At 36.9% G+C, this 22,606-nt stretch overlaps 1 protein-coding gene and 1 pseudogene across 1 annotated transcript; one reads left to right on the top strand and one right to left on the bottom strand.

Annotated features, from left to right (window-relative positions):
- Positions 1-9,305: 9,305 nt before the first annotated feature.
- On the bottom strand, positions 9,306-12,827 carry LOC131636009 (probable disease resistance protein At1g61300; annotated as a pseudogene).
- Positions 12,828-15,758: 2,931 nt separating this feature from the next.
- LOC131636008 (uncharacterized) lies at positions 15,759-17,199 on the top strand. Its single transcript, XM_058906638.1, has 3 exons — positions 15,759-15,825; positions 15,909-16,440; positions 16,587-17,199. The coding sequence occupies exons 1-3, from the start codon at positions 15,759-15,761 to the stop codon at positions 17,197-17,199; spliced, it is 1,212 nt and encodes a 403-aa protein (XP_058762621.1).
- Positions 17,200-22,606: the final 5,407 nt, after the last annotated feature.

The following is a 22,606-nucleotide window of genomic DNA, read 5'->3' as shown; positions in this document are numbered from 1 at the left end:
AGTAAGAACTAAGATCTATCTGGAACGTCAATAGGATGATCGCAGTTGCGTTGGTTGTTAGGAACCATAGTATTCCTATCTGGACGGAATTATCCTTGGAATCTCATGCATGCGTGGGACGAGTGGGTACCCGCACTACATGGTAACCCGGAGTTGAACTTCAAATCTTCGTGCTTAGCGTTTTGGCTTTCTGAGTAAGTAAACCTTGATGTGTAGTACTCTCAGGTTTTAGCATCCTGAGGAGTGTGATTCTAAGGACTTGAGGAACGACGAACCTATTGGAGGCCTGTTCAGACACTTGTCGGTTGCAACTATAGGATACGCGTGGGGATCATTATACGCCACTGAGGTAGATTACCTGAGTACATGGCCTCGGAGTTGGACCACCATGTTGGTACTACCAGACGGGTGTAATGCCACAGTATCGCTATCGTGTACAAGATGCGTGAGTCATCCTTTTTCCGACATGTGTGGGACAAAGGTGATCTGAAGCTCAAGGTAGAATTTTGATTTGGCACTCGTGAGACACAGATCCAGACTCTCATAAGGTATGTGGGATAAGGATCCATACGTCGCACTCGATAGTAGAGGAATGACTAGACAACCGATGGTGAAATGGATCAAGATCCAATACTATCCTTATGGAGACCCTGAGTGATCGTGGTCGCGTGAGTTAGTATCAGATTGTACCTTGGGGACGTTCTCGTTTCATGAAGTGCTAAGTTGGCAATTTTGCATGAGTGTCTAGGGTGGGACTCATGTGCGGTCAGGATATCCTGGTCAGCATGGTGAGTGGCTATCATGTACCATTGGCGACCGGTGATGGAATATGCAAGTTGTATCTTGGATCGGCTCGATGTGTGATGTGTCCGTTAAGGTATTGCTAGATACTCTGAATGGAGAAGTGTTAATCTTGGTAAGGCATGGACATTTGGGTTTGAGAACTGCTATAGTTATCATGAACTGCAGTATATCGTGAAGGATTCGATATACCAGTTGAGCAACAAAGATTTGTTGGAATGAAAAACATAGCAGATGTACACTGTGGAAATCAGTGACAAGGACGAACCTCTAAGTCAGTGAGTGTTTGGGTTTCAATGTCCTGAGGATGAAACGTGTACCTAAGTTGTGGTAGATGAACTATATGGAATGGCAGAGTAAGTAGAAGCTTGATTCTGGAAAGTACGCAACTTCAAAGAGTAGTAGTCGATGATGGATGTATATAGAGTTCTAGCACGTGTTGTAATTGGACGACTGCAGATAAGGAATTATTGTGTATTAATGGGAACTAAGTGAATTATGGATATAATATGACTCAGAGGATTTCAAGGTGTGTGACTTGTTGGGATCAGAGTAGCGCAACGGATCAAGGAAGAATCAGATAAGTCTGAGGTAGGAAAGAACAGACTATTTGTAGGATTTTATGTTGGGATGAAAGTATCTTCCTAAGGGAAATTGTCGAAGCAGCGTTTCGTTCATTCCAGCCACTCGAGGATCCACCATAACTCGAGAGGCGTTGTCTATGGGCCAACTTGGAAATACTTTTTGTGGATGGCATGCAGTCCGACGTTCGTAGGTCATCAGTTTAGCTTGCAAGTCACAAGTGTTGGACTGAGTATCAGACCGTCGAAATGCTGAAGGCTAGAGAGGACATTCAGTTGGCGCAAGTTCTTTGTGGTTACGCCTTGTGTACTATGATTGTACAGGAAGACTGGTACAATGGTTACAGGTCAGTTGTTGAATTTCGCGTCTTATTAGTAGAATCTTGTTCGAAGTTGTCGAATGTCAAGGCGATAGTTGCAAGACGATTACACCTTCGCGGTTTACTGTGACAGTTGTATAAGTAAAGATAAATTTGGAACAATCATCCTAAGACTTTGGGAACCAGAGGTTAAGACCGAAGAATTTGGAGATCACCTAATGACATTGTATGGACTCGAGTGGAGAATAACTTGAAGTGTTATCGCAGAAGCGACGTTGTGGTGGTAATTCTCAAGTGGAAAATAATTCAAGGAGCTGAGTGAATCAGTAATGTTTGTTGAACGAGGGTGAACACACCAAAGAATGAAACGAAGGATATCCGACATGAGTGGATTATTAGAGTTTTTGAAGTTCTGGAGATTCAGTGCAGAGCAGTGAAGGTCAAGGACCCTAGAAGGATCTTTCCCCAGATATGTCAAGACGAAGTATCTGGATAGACGTGTTGCTTGAAAGTCAAGGTTCTAGCCATGCATAGTGGGACGCAGGTGTTTTGGCAGATTATGTTTCTTCGTATGGAATGACCCTCAGACATAGTAGTGAGATTATCAGAAGAGAAATGTAAGGAATATTTCATCCCCTAGTTGGTATAGATTGGACACATTGTTTCCGTGGTGATCAGAAAGAATTCGAGGACGAATTCTATTTAAGGGGGGGGGGAGAATGTAATATCCCATATTATAATCAAACATGATTATGAAATACTAAGAAAATATTATGGATTAATTATGCATTAAGAAAGATTAGTTGGAATAGAAGGAAATTGGTTAGGAACTAACCAAGTGGCAATGGTGTAAATATGATTTAGTTGGAGGGCATTATGGACATTTAACTCTATTGCATGGGCTTAAGGGCATGTTTGGTTGGTTAGTTATTACAAATCAGATTTTTTGGAAAGAGGGACTTAGTAGCAAGTGGGAGAAAGAAGAAAATCATGTTCATCATTTGCATTTTCGCAACTCTTGATACAGCTCCACTAAATCAGGTATAACTCTCAACTCATAACTCCGATCGTAACGATTCTGGTCCCATTGGAAAGCTAACAAATTTCTCTTCGATTTGCACCTATGGTTCGCATTTATAGATTCTGTTTTGAAGGAGAAAAACGAGTTTGAAGTTGGGTGGTCAATGCTGAATGTGCATGATGATGAGCTACGAATTTCTTGCTAATGGAGATGGAAGTTTGGGCAAGAGGGAGATGCAATAGTAGCAAGAGCACCATCTCAACCTCTATTAATCCAAGGTGAGTCTTTAGATAGTAACTTGGGTAGAAATTGGGAAATTGCATGTTATGGGGCTATGGTGAGATACACTTGATGCATAATATATGTTCTTTGATGATAAAACTATATTGCATGTTGATAGTATGCTTGTGTTCCATGTTAATTCTACTAATAATTGATAATGCACTCTTTTGGAATGATATTAAGATGTTAGAAGTGTTTGGATTAGAGTTGGAATTAGTTTGGAACCCTTAAAATGCAGAAAATTCATTTCTGATACAGTGTAATCGGTTACGGGGTTTTGCGTAACCGGTTACGCTGCTGAAAATGCAATTCTGGGCTGTTTTTCCCGCCCGTAACCGGTTACGGATTTGGCGTAACCCGTTACGCTGGGTTAAAAGGGAAAAATCAGCAAATTTCGGAAATTCGTAACTTTCGGCTCGGGTATCGGAATTGCGCAAACTTTATATCGTTGGAAAGCTAGCGACGTGTACTTTCTAATAAAATTGGTCCCCAAACCAGAATGTTTGATTTAATAATATTGGAACCCCACTTAGTGCGCCTCGTCGGGCGAGATTTTACGTTACTAACTCCCCCGAGAGCAGTTCCGTTCCGAATAGAGAACCGAACGCCTCCTTAGTCGTGTGAGACTTATTTAAATTATATTTGAACATGTTAATGCTGTTAATGATCATGGATGTGTTGATTCTCAATATGCGGATCATTAATTAATGCATTATATTGATATGCTTTATGATGATCATATTATGTTTATCCGTCCGTTCGATTGACGTTCGGAGATTGTTCCTTGTTTGTGGCATGATGCTTTGTGTGATAATGATCATTAATTCCCGTTGTTTCGGTTAAACATTCGGGATTGATTGTATTGTGTGATTGACGCTTGTTATGCGTGTGGCACCATTGTATATGGACTAGTTCCAAATACCATTGCGATGTGATCGTGAGAGTCTATGAGGCGTGTCTCACTTGCGGTTAACACATTGGCGTTCTTGGTATGATTAACACACCTGAACTACCGTTGCAGTGTGCTTGTGAGGGTCTGGAGGCATTTTACTCACTTGCTGTATACACACTCGCGTGCTCGGTATGATGGCGTTATGCGGCTAAGTAAGCCTACGCGTAACAGGTAAACCATCTCTAGTGATGCCATGTAGGCTACATCATTAGGTTCCTACCCGGATGGGCTCATGCGTCGAGACGGCGTGTTGCACTTGTTGTTAACACCACGTGCGTACAGATGGTTAATGGGACGGTGTCGCCTCTTAGGCAAGGTCATCTCGCAGCCAAGTAGGCTTGTGCGAACCCATTTAATCACTCCTGCAGGGTGCTTGTGCAAGTCTCTTGACAAATAGGCATGGGTGAACCCACCGAGGGTGTGCGTGCAGCCTTGGTAGTTTGGTTGTTACCACTTCTGGATTCCCCGTACATGGGTATGGGTCTGCATACGTGTTTGTTGTACTATTGTGTACTGTGATGCGATGACTCCTATGGTGGACGATTCATGTGTTTGCTCCGTACTTGTACCGGATGTGAGGATAAACCCCGGATCAATGGTGGATTCGGTTTTTGATGCATGTACCCTGTATATCCGAGTGGACCCATAGGATAGGAGGACTCACTGAGATTTAGTAATCTCACCCCAATCAACTTATATTTTTTTCAGGTGCAGTTAGTAGCGTTTGGTCAGTAACATGTTTGGACTGAAGACTTGGAAGTGGTGTTGGCTCGAAGACCTCGTTGGTTTTGACATTCCGCTGTGCAAGATCCATTGAAGACTCATGTATTATGCTTCTTAGTAGAATTTCATATTGTATTTTATATGGATCTTTCTATAACTATAGCTTTTGTATGTACTCAATATCAATTTTAACGTTTCATGCATAATATACTAGTCAATTATGTATGGGGTGTTACAAAAATATTCCAATTCTTTCACATTTTTCCCTCCAAAATAGTCCAACTTTGACAAGGCCTATCTCTCTCAATTTCTGAGGTATGGAAGTGTTCTAGGACTTTTTAGAAACCTTAGAGAGTCCTCTAACCAGTGTCTTTGCTCTCATGTCAAAATAATTTTCCATGCTCCTTGTGTGTCCTTTTGAAAAAAATGACTTTTGGTTGACTTTTGAAAAGGACCTATAATGTTTTGATCCATATCTCTCAAATGAGGCATTTTTAGACTTGTCATGTGAGAGACAAATTTGTAGGGAATCCAATTTACTTCAAGATGAGCTTTGGATGGAAAATTTTTGATGTTCCATGTGAGAGTTATGGCTGGTCAAAGTTCAGTTGACTTTCTCCTATGAAAACCCTAATTTAGAAACTTTTGAATTTGTTGATTCCTGATATTTCCTTGATGAACCATGATCAATTATTGATCAAATGGTGAATGATACTTCAATATGAGGATGTTGACAAAAAATCAGGAGTTTTGACTGTACTTTGACCATAGTTGACTTTTAGGTCAACCTAGTCGACTATTGACTTTCTGAACAATTGAGTGACCAATCCTTTGACCTGAGACCTAAGACTTGTCATGGAGGTAATGTAAGACATTATAGGCCATATGGAGTGCCTTGGAACCATGGATTCAGTGATTTCCTTTAGAACAACAAAAACCCTAATTCTCTGAGCCTTGTTTAGGAGAGGGTGTCTTTGAGCTTTGTACTTTGATTTGAATTTGAATAGGAGAAATAGTGTGGGCAAATTTTGGGGTATGACAATGACAAGTTATATTTTCCAGGAACAACAATCATTAAGGTCGCGACAGTCAGACTGTCAGCCCCGTGTAGATTGATTTGGGATGTTTTGACCAATTTTTTGTATAGGTTCTGATTCCTCGATTTAATCCATTATGTTTAGTGATTATTTATTTAGAAAAATGACTATGATTTATTATTAATAATTGAATTGTTAACCGCCTTATGATTAGGCAATGTTGAATGTTTATGGTTTAAGGTTCAACGTGAACCATTGTTAAGCCCTAATAGACAGTGATGGATGTAAATTATGTTTTAGATTCGAAAGGACCATTGTTTGCCTTAACCAACTTTTTTGAGGATCACTCGGTAAAATAACTCTAACATCTAGGACTTTGATCCAGTGTTGTGATTTGTACTTTATAATGGGATTAAGAGGTTTGGATGGAGATTGTTTGCATTTGTTCGATCATGCATCATGTATATTAGAGATTAGCTTAGGAATTGGGTCCAGTATTGAGGATCACTCAGTAAAATAACTCAGATATTTAGAAATATGGTCCAGTGTCTAGGACTTCGGTCTAGAGTTTAAAACTCTGGTCCAGTGTTGTAGGATGGTACCACATGCTGAGGGTATAAGAGATATGCATTGCAAAATGACATTGTATATTGTACATCTGTGTTGGTTGAATATGATTGATATGTATTATCCTTACTGTTTATACACTGCTTAAATTGTGAAATGTATTCTCACCCCTTTCTTGTTTCTATGTTTATACTTTTGTACCTTATATAAGTAATTCCCATATTGAGACTGAGGAGTAATAGCTATGTGTTTTATAGAGGATAGCGTAGTTAGCCTCTTCAGTAGTTTAACTTTCTGTTTATGTTCACCATACCCTTTGCCAGCTTTGTAGTATTCATTCCAGTTTTCACTCTGATATTGTAATATTGTGATGGGATACTTTTTGCTATGTCTTTTGTGTTGTTTTTGGACTAACTACTTATGCCATGTTTTGAATTAAATTTTTGATTGGAACATGAAAGTTGGAGTTTTGTCAATGTGTCACCCTTGTTATTATCTTCATAATTTCCGCAACATTTTATAAATTATAATTGGGGTTTCAGGTGTTACAGAATACAAATTAATGTCTATGAATCTGTGTTCCAACACTGTAATGCTGTAATGCTGCGGCCAAATGAAATTTGTATCTTATTATGCTGATTTTTGGATATTTTGGTTCACACAATCCTAATCTCTACTCAAATCACCTTTACTATTTCCCAACCAATTCTTCGGCGTAGCATGGGCAGAATCAACTTGATTAGTTGTTGTATTTCTAAAGTTTCTAACTTGATACGTACAAGCATAAAATATATTCTCGTTCACCTGGTCTAGAATTGTACTTTCAAGATATTTCAAGAATCTTTATATTTCTCACACACCTTGCTGAAAAGTCTAACAAAATCGAAATATAATTCATCCATAGAAGAATTCATTATAACATTCTATGCATCAGTTATTCTTTCCAGTATCACGCTAGCTTTTACCATTTTTCCATCTTCATCCTTGATTTGTTTGGTCCCTACCGCAGGCTTAAGGTGACTTCTCACATTCTTTATGATGTGATACTTATAAGATAGTGCTTATGAAGTAGGAAATACTTTTGAACCAAACCCATCAATGCGATATCGCGATCAGTAACAATGACCTTCGTTGTATTTTTATTTGTCCTTTAACATTTTCCGACGGACTTATAAAAAAATATTGACTTTTAGTCCCTATAAAATTATTTTTGTACGCAGTTTTAGTCTTTGTAGAGGGACTAAAACTGCGTACAAAAGTAATTTTATAAGGTCTAAAAATCAATATTTTTTATAAGAACTAAAAGTTAAAATTGATATATTTATAGGGACCAACAATATATTTAACTCATTTATTTATTAAAAATAAAAACATATCTAACCCTTAATTTTTTTTTTTTAAATATGAACACTAAAAAAAAAATTGGCCGGACCGAGCCTGGGCAATTGCCCAAGCTGGCCGTATGCTAGAACCGCCCATGTTTGTGCGGATCTATTGGATCGTATGATCACGGACATTAAACTCTTGTCCATTTGTAAATTGGTTGCCAGCATCTACCTTCACTATTTAGCATCCATATACATAATAGGTTTGATGACAACATCGTGGTGAACCAAATCTAAGATAGACGACAACATAAAATATTCAATAAACTGTCCAAATTATACGTTGAACTATTCTAAAAATAGACTTTTGTATGACCTTAACTAGAATTCGGAAATGTATTTTAGGACTCAACGTTCATTTTCTAGCTCAAAAACCAGCTTAATGTGAGCAATGAGGAATGAAATACATGAAAATTACCTTAATTTTCAGCTTCTTTTGCTCATTTTGATGTGACAAAATATAAAAATGATGTTTTGGAGTGCAAAGCTTGATTGATAATAAAATGATATTTTTAAGGGGTTTTAAGAAAAGAAAACTAATTGATCACGAGGGAGAAGAACATGCAAGGTGTTTTTTTATTAAAAGTCATGCTTCACGAATCCAGAAATACACTTCCAAAATTGTGACTAACATGTAAAGAAAACTAATTGATCACGAGGAAAAACGCAAATAGAGAATACACAAGATATGATCACAGAGTTCAATCAATTGTGCCTATGGCTCTGAATGCGGAGTGGTCTGCAGACATTTTCTATTGTACAAACTTTGAGTTACTTATCACAACACTTGTGTTAAATACTACAATTTGAAAGGTGTTTTTTTATTAAAAGTCATGCTTCACGAATCCAGAAATATTTAACCAGTAATATTTGTTACGAATTATATTTAAAATATGGATAGTTTCTCTTGTCTATCTCAATACAAGAATTGTTTGCACCTAGTAGGATTCAAACTTGAGACCTTGAGAATAATACTCTCAGGACTCAAGCCGTCACCACTAGGCCTACCACTGAGGGTTGAAAATTCGTAAAGCTTCGTGCCTACCATATACAACAACCTTACCTGTGATGAATTATTATGCTCAGAAGTAACTGTTGGACCTGATGATGTTATTTCCTTGGAATTGGTTGATGTAGCTCCTTGTTCAACACTTATCTTGATACCCTGCTTAAAATCAAAAGGATGTCCTAAGTTTGAAGTATAATTCAATCCATGCATTTATTGAAAGAGTAAGAAAGAGTGAATACAAGCAAAATGAGAGGATGAGCTTTTTGTTTAGGATGAATTAAAAGTTTGAAATTATAAAAAGTGTAAAATTAATAACATAAGCTTTTTGTAAAGGTGACTCATTCTTTGTTCTTGAAATGGTGGACAAAGTGGCTGCTGCTATTTTTTCTGACGTTGAACCCTTGGGTAGCATGGAAATGTAAAGGTGACTCATTCAAAGTTAATGAATTAGATAAAAACATGATCTTCAAAATAATATTATTGTTTCATTGCAAATAACAAATAAAATTAGAAAACAAAAGAATTTTAGTATTAAGCTTGATTCTAAAAAATTAGCATGTGAATTTGAACTTACTGATTCTGAACGAGTTGATGATGTTATTATCTTTGTATTAGCTGATGTAGTTTTTTCTTCATCACTTATCTCAATGCCCTGTTTAAAATTTAGGATTGTTGTAGAGTTTGATTTTTATGTTGAAAAATCATAAAAATTAATATAAGCAAAAAAAGGAAATACCTTTTGTTTAGGTGACACATTCTTTGTTCCCGCAGCTTTTTCAGACATTGAACCCTCCAACTAATTGCATACAATGAAAATGTATATTAAAGTTGCAACATGGTCATAAGAAGCGCTTGAAAAAATATGTATTACTTTATTTACCTGTGAAGGTGTGACAGTAGCATCAGTTTCTTCAAGTGGACTTTGTTGATCAACTGATTGTTCATTCCTCGGTGCCTATAGTAAGAGCAGAAGTATCAGTCATTTGGAACGGTTGATTAGTTCCATTTGAATAAGTATATATTTTAACATGACATAGAAATTACTTCTGAATTTGTTGGTAGTATTGCTACTAATGGTGTCACTTGACCAACAACATTTTCAAAAACAAGTTCTTGGTCTGTCTCTTGTGTTTGTTTTACTTTCATCTGCACATAAAATAACATGTTTTAAATATATAATCATGGTGATTGAATTTAGGCGTGGAAAACTTGAATCAATATATTGGTATTGACCTGTGGAGAAGTCATCTCATCTTTTGATGCTGCTTCAACTTTAATCTCAGTAACTAACTCTTGAACTCGATTGTACAAATAATAACTCCATTCAAAATCTACAGCAAAAATTTAAACGTATTAGTTGAAATAACAAAAGATTGATATAAACCTCTTGGTATTCTAATCTAATGAACTTTGTAGCAGTTGGCATGTGCAAATATTACAAAACATAGTTTGGCAAAATATTGTGTATATGTACCTGGAATATCAGCACAAATACTCCAAAAGAGCTGGAGGTTGAGCTCTGTTGATGTTGAAGTCAAAGAGAGTTTATCACAATTCTTTATAAAACGATATTCTGCCCTCTGAAATTGAATTTCCTGTGTCTGGATGAGGCTTGGTAGACCCAAGGTTGCTACAAGTTTCAAATTTGGAATCCTGACAATCTCAATTCCCTCGCCTTCACTACTTTTAAATATTTCCTCTAACTCTTTTGCTTCTGTTATGAATAAAATCTTTAACTCGGGAAGTTGGTTACAAATAGAGACTGGAAACACATATTTCAATTTATTGCATTTTTTTACAGAAAGTGCTTTTAGCTTTGGGAAGCATGTTGTTGAAGACGACATGTTTTGATTCTCCAAATCATCTTGGAAGATATGTTTCAACTCCTCACAGTCACCTATCATTAACTCATCCAATTGTGGTAGGCATCTTAATATAGAGTCAGAGAAAATTATTTGTAGTTTTTCACATCCAATAATTGTTATCTTTGTTAGATTCAGGAGGGCAAAAGAATTTTTGGGACCTGCAAACGGACACAAAATATTCTTCAATCCTGAGTTCACTTGTTGTTCATTTACTTCATTGACACAAAATATTCTTTCAGTGTGGTTTGGATGATCGTTATTGTAGTGTCCAAATATGCACTCTAATTGCATGCAATCATCAATAACGAGCTTTTTTAATTTTGGGAAGACATTGCCATAGTTATTTCCACCAGTACTATCATGATCTCCCGTGTCTATTATTATGTGCTTCAATTCATGACATCTCTCAATTATCAAAACTTCCAACAACATTGGAGCAAAAGATAGGACAAATATTGATTTTATCTTCCTCAAATCAGTCAACACAATCTTTTTCAAAAAATTCATGACATCTCTCAATTATCAAAACTTCCAACAACATTGGAGCAAAAGATAGGACAAATATTGATTGAGGTAATGATATAATAGCACTCAAACCATCACCACTGCGTAAACTAAAAACTCGAAGACTGATATTATTTTCAAAAAATGAATTTGGGACTTTAATTTCTCTATCAAAATGCATATAGAAGATGACAATTAGAATCTTAACCTTGGAACCATCAAACTTACAAGAAAATATCTCCTCTGGCTCGCCTTCGCATAACAAATATTTAATATTTTTCTCCTTTTCAATCGTTTCCTTTTGATTTTTGTTATACACTTTTCTTGTTTGAATCTCTTTGTTCGCTATCCATTGGGCTGCATCACGAAAGAAGTCGTGCATTTTCACTCTCCTTTGACCGGCCTCCAACAATAAACAAGAATCTAGGAGTTTGTTTTTGGATATAACTAATTTTCTTCGGGTTTCTTCGTAGCTTCCATAAACTTCCCCAAAAAGGCCTCCTCCAATGGCAAGTCTAGCTAAACCTTCAGTACCAATTTCTTCATCTTCTCGAAATACAGAACACAAAAGGAATAGATTCTTGGCCTCTTCATCCAACTTATCATAGCTAAACTTCAAGCATTTATAAATTTCAAGAACATCATCATTATCCTTGTGCCTTGAGATGTCTTTTTTTAAGAATTTTAAGGCCATGTCCCATTCCTCACGATGTTGCTGAAGTTTTTTTCCCTTCAAACTACTAGCGATAACAGCAATTGCAATAGGTAGGTTTTTGCATTCATTTGCAATTTTACGGCCCCTGTCAAGAAAAAAGTCCGTTGAGGTGGTTTCACATAGATTAGCAAATTTTTTGAACATGATCCATGCATCTTCATTAGATATGAGATCTAGTTGGATTATCTTATTGCACCCTAAATTGTGGCACACCAACTGACTGCGTGTGGTTACAACAATCCTACAACCTTTGTGATTGTCACTAAACGGAATTCCAATTTCTTCAAAATTTACTTTGTCCCACACGTCATCCAATATTAGAAGAATCTTCTCACCATTGGTTAATCTGTTCCATAGTTTTTCAGTTCGATCTGTATCATTATAGTTATCAAATTTCAATCCCAAAGGCTTGGCAATATCATCTTGAATCTTTTTAATATTGGGAGTCGATGACACTGTCGTAACAATGACCAAAGTAAATTGTTTTAATTCCTTAAGTTCCTTACCCACTTTCGTGATCAATGTAGTTTTACCTGTGCCCCCCATTCAATGCAACCCAATCATATAATTGTTGTCATCTTTGAGTTCGACCAAAAGCTTTCTGTATTGAGTTTCTCTGCTTTTGAGATGCACATAGTGTTGGGTCGTGTATCGTTCAATATCAGGAAGATGAGCAGGGAGTCCAATTGTAAGTTCCTTTCTTGTTGCCATCAATATTTTAATTCGCTCCTTCTTATTTACAAGAAATTTTCCTCTAGTATATCTCCATAAGCAATGAGGACAGGATTCAAAAAAACATTTTTGTCTTTTTTTTGTATCTTCTTGAATGAGCTGATCAACTTCCTCTTTCCAAGCACGAGCATCAGGTAGAATAACTTCCCCTCCTCTTGATGCCTCTTCAGCGTGTCGCTCAAAAGTTGCCCTTTCTACTTCCAATCTAACTTTTTCTTCTTCGAAATCCTTAGTAATGCATGTGAAGCAACAAATATACCTTGACTCTGCAATCACCTTATTTATCAATTGCTCCACATATGGTTTCGCCAAGTCAAGCAAGAAACTCGCCATCTAAATAAATTTCAATAGATCAAAGTTAGGCATATATGTATGTGTTTATAGTGTCTTGGAAAATATAATGGTTGATAATGAATTTTATTTTGTCAACATACTATTAATTTAATTGTCATCCACTAACTAAAAGCATTTCATTTTCTTGATTTCATGTAAAAGAGACAATACAATTAGGGTCATGCTAACATGTGCCCTTAGGGCACATGTTAAGGATACTATAATTAGAAAAAGTCAAATATAATTAAATGTAATAAATTCATATTTAAAGTTTCGAGACATTGAATGCACATGTTTTAATAAAATATTTCTATAAATAGCTTATTAAATTGTGCCCTTGGGGCACATGTTAGCTTTTCCCATATAATTATTATATACTACTCCCTCCGTTTTTTATTATAAGTCGTTTTGAAAAAAAAAATTGTATTTAAATATAAGTCGCTTTACAATTCCAATGAATAATTAATGCTATTTTTCCTATTATATCCTTAAATATTTATTATTCTCTCTCCTTCCAATTATATAAATTTATCCTCCACATGTCATTAATGAAGGATAATTTTGTAAAAACTTTCATAATTTCTCATTTTCATACAACAATTATTATTTTTCTTAATCTGTGTGAAAAGTCTAAAACGACTTATAATAAAAAACGGAGGGAGTATTAATTAAATTGTCATCCACTAACAATATTAAGTAATTAATTTAGGGATAGTTTTAGAATAAAAACATTAAATGCACATAAATTTGTTGACTTTTGTTTATATTTAAGGACAAAAAATTTAGAAGACGTTTGCTTATAAATAAGGTCGAAAGGAATATCATTTATGTATTTGTAAAGTCACTTAAGACAATGAATGTAGTTTTTAAGAGAACTAGACATTGACTCGGATGATGCACGAGAGTTAGAAATAATGTTGTGTTTTTTAAATTAAATTTTTAAATATTATATATTTGAAATAAATATTAATGATAGGCCAAATAAAATAAAATAAATGATAATTTTGAGTAAAAAAATAATTTGGAACATGCATTAAAGTTAATTTTTTTATACATTGTTTTATACGTGGAAAAATGTAAATAATTTTTTATAAGTGATTTATCACACCATATATAAAAAATTCATTTTTTTAATTGTTTACTCATATAATCTACTAATATTGATGTTTCTAAAAAATGTACTACTACTATGTCAACAGCCTTCTTCTAAATAATATTATAAAATCTAATATAAAATCTAGGTGTAGGTGCATAATCTTCCGGCAGGTGTGATGTTAGAAAAGGTGGGGAAGACATTGGAAAATTTTATTATCTCTTTTAAGGAATATGAAAAGAACAACAATACTAATTTTTGGCGACAACATATGCGTATTCGAGTTAAAATTGATGTTCGCCAACCCTTGAAACAAACCACTCGAGTGAAGAATAAAGGAGGTGATTGGTGCACGGTGAAATTTAAATATGAGAAACTAAGTTTGTTCTGTTTTGTGTGCGGAAAGTTGGGGCATTCGGAACAACGTTGTGAGGTGCAATTTGCTATGATAAAGGACGATGGCACGCGAGAATGGTCTAACGATATTCATGCTGCCACTCGTAGGTTTGGGGGAGGTGGAAAGTCATCTAAATGGCTGAAGAATGATATACATGGAGGGCCTGCATTGGAAGAGGAAGCTGAAAGCCCCAGGCGCGTGCTTCTCACGCACGTTACAATGCAAAGGGGAGTGGTAGTCAACCATGGGCCCCACCTGAAGGAAACGTTAATAGGGTACAAAATAATGTGCAGAATATTAGTAATCAAGGAGAGTTAATAGTCACTAAAAAGAAATCATTGGTGATTAATGTGGTTTAAAGCTCTGATTCTCCCGGTCCCTTACGATCGAAACCGGTCAAAGAAAATTTAAAAACGATTTTATCCACTTGTCTTGACCTATCCCACCCATTCCAAATTAGACAAAATAACCTAAATCATGACCTGCCCCACCCATTCCTAATAAACCAAAAAAGCCTAAATCCTGACCTCATTAAAACTGTAGCCTTCCCAGTCAACCAACCTAACCAACAAAACCCCATTGGCCCCACCCAAACATATGCACCCGCGGCCTTAAATATATCTAACCCCATGCAAAATGAAGTGTTAATTCAAGCTTCGGGTTCCAACCAGAATTATACCGCGAGAGAACCAATTCTTCAACTTATCCTCACACCTATAGCCAACCCTTCTATTAATTCTCTAAACCCAAAACCATTTAAGTTCAAGACAAAAAATGGCCATCGGAACCAGTACCAAACCTTTGTCTCAACAAACTTAAAAAATCTCAGTGTTCCAAAACCAGTACCAAACCTTTGTCTCAGTACACCCATCCTACATAAACCCTTCAACTTTCCTTCACCAAAACGGCTTCCCCTGATTATAACCTCGGTTCTGAAAACATTGAGAAGAAGCTTCACCGTGACGATGCTACAGACAATGCCCATAATAGCGAAACAGAAAAAGAAGCCCTACAACATTTTTTAAAGTGACGTCCTGGCAGCCACGACTGTCGGGACTCATGAAAATTTTAAGTTGGAATTGTCGGGGACTGAGCAACCCGCGTTGCACTTCCGAACCTAAAGAAATTAAACTTGCTCAGAAGCACCAACCAGGCATTATATTTCTCTCTGAAACTTTGACGAATAAGCGTAAGATGGAAAACATTTGGGTTTCGCTTAAGTTTGAAGCTTGTTTAACTGTCGAAATCGAAGGCAGAAGTGGCAGTCTTGCGGTGCTTTGGAGAAATTCAGCAGTGTGTAGTGTGTTAAATTTCACCCGTAATTATGTAAATTTGTTGGTTAAAGAAGATAATCAGTAGGATTGGCAGTTATCGTGCTATTACGGCTTTCCTGGCCGTAGTAGACGTAAGCTTGCGTGGGATATGTTGAGGGATGCGGAACATGTCGAATATGCCCTGGTGTATCATCGGAGACTTCAATGATCTCTTGTCTCAAGAAGATAAACACGGTATTCATCTGCACCCCAACTGGCTTTGTTCGGGTTTTCGACAGCGATTTGTGACTGTGATTTGGTGGATATCCCTGTGATAGGTTGTCAATTTACGTGGGTCAAGAGTAGAGGTTCTGAGCATATGATGGAAGAAAGACTTGACCAAGCTTTCGCAGCTCCCCAGTGGTTGAACTTATTTCCTACTGTATCTCTTACAAACCTTATTGCCTCTCATTTGGATCATAGTCCCATTCTGCTTTCCTGTAAAACAGTGCAGACCTTACGTCGGGATATTAAGTTTCGGTTCAAAAATAGTTGGCTGCAGGAGAATGATATTGGTTCAGTAATTCAGTCGGGCTGGAGGTATGGAGATGACAACATAGTTGTGGACCATCTTTCCTCATATGCAGAGAGTCTTGAGGTTTGGAGTAGGCGGAAGCGTAACAGCAGGAAGGAAGATCTTGGGAAAAACTTAGAAGTTATGGAAATGTTTCGAGAGGGGCGTGATAAGTATTCGTCGGATAGATTCTTTAAGGCTCGAACTGAATATAATCAAGCTCTTATTAGGGAAGATGCCTACTGGAAGCAACAGGCTAAAATGCATTGGTTACGAGATGGAGATATGAACACGAAGTTTTTCCACCAATCCGCGACGGCTAGGAATAAATTTAAGAAGATTTAGTCGCTTTAAAACGCGGATGGCAGCAAAAACAGTGACCCCCAAGGGCTGTATGATATTGCGAAATTTTTTTTTTTGAGGATTTGTTCCAACTCGGCAGTGGTGTTTACGAACCGGTGCTTAGATTTGTTAATTACATAACTGATAATAATGATAACCATCAGTTACTACAGCCGCTAACTAGGGAGGAACTTCGCACTGCTCTCTTTGCTATGCATCCTGATAAATCTTCGGGGCCGGACGGATTTAATCCTGCGTTTTTTCAGAACTTCTGGGAAGGGTGTGGGAATGATATTTTTGAAGCGGCATCGGCTTGGATAGAGCATGGTTTCTTTCCTCCTTCTATTAACGACACTAATATCTGCCTGATCCCTAAAGGGGTTAATTTTAAGTCTATGAAGGATTTCAGACCCATTTCTCTGTGTAACATGGTATATAAAGTTGTCTCTAAAGCCTTCGTGAATAGACTGGATATTTTATTGGATAAATGTGTGTTTGAGGAACAACCTGCGTTTGTAGAAGGAAGATCTAATCTTAATAATGCCATGATTTCAACTGAAGTTATCCACACCTTAAAAAGAAGGACGAAAGGTAATAAAGTGCATCTGGCACTTAAGATTGATATCAGTAAGGCTTATGATCGAGTGGATTGGGGATTTCTGAGAGGTGTGTTGGCTAAAATGGGATTCTTGACAAATGGATACATTGGATGATGATGTGTGTTACTTCAATTCACTATTTTGTTCTTGTTAATTCGGATGTCATTGAACCTATTGAACCAGGAATATGATTGAGACAAGGAGACCCTCCATCACCTTATCTTTTTATCCTTATCTCTAAAGGATTGTCTACCCTCATTAAAGAGTCTGTGGCTAGCGGAGATATTTACGGGATTCAAATCTGTAGAGGGGCACCTATAGTGTCCCATCTACTCTTTGCTGACGATTGTTTTTTGCTTTGTAGGGCAAACCTTACGGAAGTTAGACACTTGATGAGTTTACTTGACACCTATGCAAAAGCAGCTGGCCAAGAGATTAACTTGTCAAAATCAGAATCTTTTTTAGTCGTAATTTGAGCTTGCCAGTGCAAGAGGACCTAGCCGACTGTCATACCCCAAAATTTACCCGATGTGACTCTCGTTTCAATTTATTAAGGGCGTTAAAAATTAGGAGCCATAGGGTTTAGTATACCTATTGTTAAACTCGCTCTCTTATAAAATGCCCGTATAAATTGGTGGAGGTGTGAATATCAAACATTTGAGGTCCAATTCAGTTTTGGCCCATTTATTTCCTTCAATCTTTTTTATTATTATCTTCTCTATTTATTCTTTTATCAAATGTTATTGGCTAGTTACAATTAGTATTATTTTTAACCTCTAACTCAGATTTTTATTACAATTATTAAAATTATTAGTATTGGTTTAAATAATTTAACTATTGTTAATATTTTAGATAAATACTAGTATTATTAATATTTTAGATAATAATATTGTCTTAAGTACTTCTATTAACTAATATTATCAAACTCTATTAATCCAATTAATCACTATTAGAACTTTAGCTAATATTAATGTTTTTTTAAATATTATTCTTAATTGTTATAATCAGAATTATGGGGAAATTATTAACTAATTAGTTTTGGTTAATTAACTAATTAAGTGGATGTTAATTAGGTTTTGGATTATTTTTTTGGTCTGTTAGTGCTTTTTGGTCCAACACGTTTTTGCAGGTAAATGGGCCGGATTAGAAGTCTTGGGGCCACGGATCAGATTATGGGCCACGGAGCAAGATACGAGTCGGGTCAAACCAAACCCGGTTCCTGTTCATTGTCCCTTCCCCAGCGTAAACCCTAACTCCCCAACTAGCATCACCAGTGGCGGCCAACACACAAACCCTAGCTTCAATCTCCGCCCAGGCCCATGAGTCTCCAAATCTTAACAAATTAAATCAAATTTTAACAAACAAAAATTGAATCGAATCTTCTCATTAACTCAGAACAAGATTACAATCACGAATGAACAAATCTGAATCAAAACGCAAATTAAATCTAATTTGATCTAATCTTCCCTAAAATAAATCTAAGACCTAGACTATAAAAGAGAGAAGAAGAAATTAGAAGAAGGATCGGATTTTTCCAGAAAACCCTAAAAGCGCCGCCGCGAAGACCTTATCGTCGCCAACACCTGCGAATACGAAAAGAGGATCAGGAGAGGCAATTGGAGCTAACACGATCCAGAAAATCAAGATAAAAGGTAACTTCGATTGACTTAGCTTAGGATTACGCTTCGAGTTGTTGCATGTGTGTTCTTGTTTCAGATGAATGTTTGTTGATTGTTGCGTTTAGGTTAAAAGTTTGTTTGGGATTAAAATTCTTTGGGTTTCTGGGTAAATTGGATGAAGGTTTGAAGGTTCCGGTTGAAGATCAACCGGAAACCTGGGTTTGACGGTGGTTTTGAGGGTGGGGGACGGCGGCACACGGTGCTCGCTTCCGTGTTCTTGGGCTTTCATTCTGGGTTTCAGAGAGAGAACAGATGAGAGAGAGAAAACTAGAGAGAGAAAGAAAAGAGAAAAATGAGAAGAGGGAAGGGAATTGCCAGGTGATAACCTCACCTCTGTCGCGATGAAGGACGGACACGTGGCCTCATCATGGCCACCTGTCAGCGCTGTTGAACGTGATTCAACGCGCAATCTCTTACTGTGCGCCCTATTGTAACAACATGCAAGCCGACGGATGATGTTGACCCTAGATCTAACAGCCACAAACCTGAGGGAGCACCATAACCCATACACCTGCGTAGCTTCTAACTCATACGGACCAAAACCTAATGGGCTCAGCCCGATTGCTATCCAAACCTCCTAAAACTACTAACCCATAATAAAACACACCCCCCTTGTTAATAAAAAATGAAACTTAATTAAATAATTTTGTTTTGTTTAATAATTCATTAGTTAATTGGTTAATTAAAATTTATTGATTCTAATAATTCATTAATCTTTATAAATTTTGCTAATGTTAATTAATTAATTTAAATAAGCTTCAAAAAAATGTTTGATTATAGATTTTACCACTTAGCTTAATTTCTCCTCAAACCGACTAAATATATTGGCCGTACTAGACGAGAAATAAAACTGTTCTGATTAATTCACAATTTACTTGCCCTTAATAATTCTCTCCTTGACCCGATTGAAACCATCAGTCGCTTTAGACGAGAGATAAAATACTTAAAAATTAAAATACAACTAATTTGCTGCCCGCGATGATCGAATCTATCGGTCTGAGTAACCAGCAATGCCAATAAATCTGTTAGCTATACCGATTGAATCTATCGATCGCCGCATCTGACAGTAACAAATTAAATCAAGGTTGTACGCCAACCTCAAAACACTTTCACCCTTCAAATCAAATTCAACTACGATAGGCTATTCAAAAAAAGCCTCTAAAAACAATTTCAAATCACAAATTCCACCATAAGGCGTACAACCTTGTCCCCGAACTACGTGGACTCTGATCCTCCATAAGGAGGTACGTAGGCATTTGGTAACAAGGCGAGTCTCCCCCCTAAAAATCTCAATTCAGTCTTAAACCTTATTTTCGCCATAAACCTTTATCTTTAAATGTTAGCCTTTAGGAAAGGGTTGAGGGTGCCTAACACCTTCCCTCAACCTGATTATAATAACTTACCCTGAATCTCACATCACTGCGTAGGGTTTCCTATTCGCCCTTCAGAATAGGTGGCGACTCTAAAACCTTAAATTTTAAGCAGGTTGCTACAGCTGGCGACTCTGCTGGGGACACACATATGGTGAATTATTATGCTCCTAAGGCTTGAGAGGGTTTAGGTTTGTGATTTAGGGTTTGTGGCGCATTTTAGGGTTTGGCAAACTTGCCACGTTTAGGGTTTGGGGGGAAGGTTTATCTTTTTAATAATGATTTTTTAATCATTTATTTATTTATTGTTTTTTATTAAATATTTATTTGCCATATTTGCATTAAATGTTATTTGTTATATAATTTGCATTATTGGGTATATTTTACTGCTGTTAAGCCTAAGCGTGGGGATTATAATAATGACCAGAGGGGAATTACATCGCCTACGAGTCTTATTATAATTCCACTCAGAGTGGGTTAAATATTCGGAAAGTTCTGATACGAGGCTCGACCTTGTTGAGGGGTGGACTGGGTAGTTAGCTGATCTCTCTGGGAACCAACCCCTAAAATTCGAACCTCATGGACCAATGAGTTGTTCTAAAATCCAAAGAGACAAAAAGTCTCGGCGGCTACGAATGATCCCATGAGACCTTCTAGAACTTTCCCATGGGAAGGGTAGGCTCCCGAGCCGTTACGTCGAACCTATGAACTTAGGGCCTATGTGATTATATGTTGAATATATGCTTATTATTATTATTATAATATTGTGTTTTTTGTATAATTATTTGCATGCATCATACATCATATGCATATTTTTATCATGTCTTATCCACAGGTGGAAAAAAAGAGGAGAAAAAAAAGAAGAATAAAAAATAATAATAATTCTTTTTGGTGAAAATTCAGGAAAAATGAATGCTAAGAAGCCTATTGTCCACCTCACCGTCTCAGTGCCTGACATCAAGAAATTGAGAAATATAAGGGATAAGATGTCATCAACTGCTTTGAACAGGTTTGAAGGCCGTTATGGAGATATTTTGGACTTGCTCAAGGTTAAGGTTCAAGAAGAAGCAATCACCGCTTTGATCCAGTTTTATGATCCGCCGCTCAGATGTTTCACTTTTCAGGATTTTCAGTTAACTCCTACTTTGGAGGAGATGGATGCTATGCTTGGGTTTTCAAGAATTAAAAAAGTATTTTATACAGGTGCTGGAAAAAGGGCTGAAATGTCTGATTTAGCCAAAGCTTTGGAAGTGCCCGTTGCGGATTTAGAAGCTAATCACAAAACCGATGGAGGAATACAAGGAATTAAAAGAACTTATTTGGAAGCTCAAGCTATGTCTTATGCTCAAAAGAAACAATGGGACATTTGCGGACATTTTTTTGGCTCTTTTAATTTTTGGTATTGTTCTACTGCCTAATAAGGCAGAATATGTTGATGATGCTGCTATTCATGTCTTCACCTCCTTCAGAAATTCAAATGAGGATCCAACTCCTACTATTCTTGCTAATATTTACTATACTATCCATGATCGGTATGAAAAGAAAAGGGGAGCGATATCTTGTTGTCTTCATTTACTGTACTCTTGGTTGACTTCTCACCTTTACAAGGCTAGTTATTTAATCAAAGATTTGACTAGGCATGAATGGTCTCAAAAGCTAAGAGCTCTCAATGCGGATTCTATCTTCTGGTTTGCAAGGAAATTAAATTCTGAAAGAATTATTTATAAATGTGGAGAATTTAATAATGTGCCTTTAATGGGAACTTTGGGTTGTATTAATTATAATCCCGTGCTTGCATTGCGCCAATTGGGTCATTCTATGGATTGTGAGCCTTCCGATCAACAAGTGGAAGGACTAATTTTGCATGATAATGGGAAAGGAGAACCAAGGACATTAAAGAAAATAATTCAAGCTTGGAAGCATGTTCAAACAAAGAATTATGGACCGAAGAATATTGTTGCTAAGGAACCTTACACTAGATGGGTTCAAGAGAGAGTTGGGAAAATTTTGCTACCTTTTGTTGTGGATCCCGCGTACAAGCCCGATCTTCCTAATCCTATTTCTCTATCCATCGAAGAGATAGAAGGAATCAAGGCTGCCCTAGAGGCGTCCCGTAAGGAAAAGGAAAAATTAGAGCTTGACATACATCGACTTTCCAACGAAAAAAGTCAACTACGCTTCGATCTTGAGGAGAAAAGCCAAGAACTTCAAGCCGCTAAGGAAGAGAATGATAGACAAAGGAATAAAAGGAAGCGAGCAACCGAAGGAGTTCTAAGTGCTAACTTTGATTTAATTGCACACAATGAAAGGTTGGAACAAGCGGGCATAGAAATTGCAAGGTGGAGAAGGCGCTATGAGAAAGCTTCCCATGACAAAGCTGAATCTGAGAAAAATCTAGAAGCTGTGGTCTTTGAATTAACTGATAGGACTAAAGATCAAGAGGAAATAAGGAACCTCAAATATGATCTTCAA

This window comes from Vicia villosa, unplaced genomic scaffold (assembly GCF_029867415.1).
Source record: "Vicia villosa cultivar HV-30 ecotype Madison, WI unplaced genomic scaffold, Vvil1.0 ctg.001616F_1_1, whole genome shotgun sequence".
NCBI classification, from domain to species: Eukaryota; Viridiplantae; Streptophyta; class Magnoliopsida; order Fabales; family Fabaceae; genus Vicia; species Vicia villosa.
Note: the sequence above shows the minus strand (reverse complement) of the source record. Positions and strands in the feature narration are given on the sequence as shown.

Coding starts and splice junctions, on each gene's coding strand:
- LOC131636008 (XM_058906638.1), top strand. CDS start 15,759: ATGTCGAATATGCCCTGGTGTATCATCGGAGACTTCAATGATCTCTTG. Junction 15,826..15,908: donor GTCTCAAGAAGATAAACACG/GTATTCATCTGC, acceptor TCCCTGTGATAG/GTTGTCAATTTACGTGGGTC. Junction 16,441..16,586: donor GATGGAGATATGAACACGAA/GTTTTTCCACCA, acceptor CCAACTCGGCAG/TGGTGTTTACGAACCGGTGC.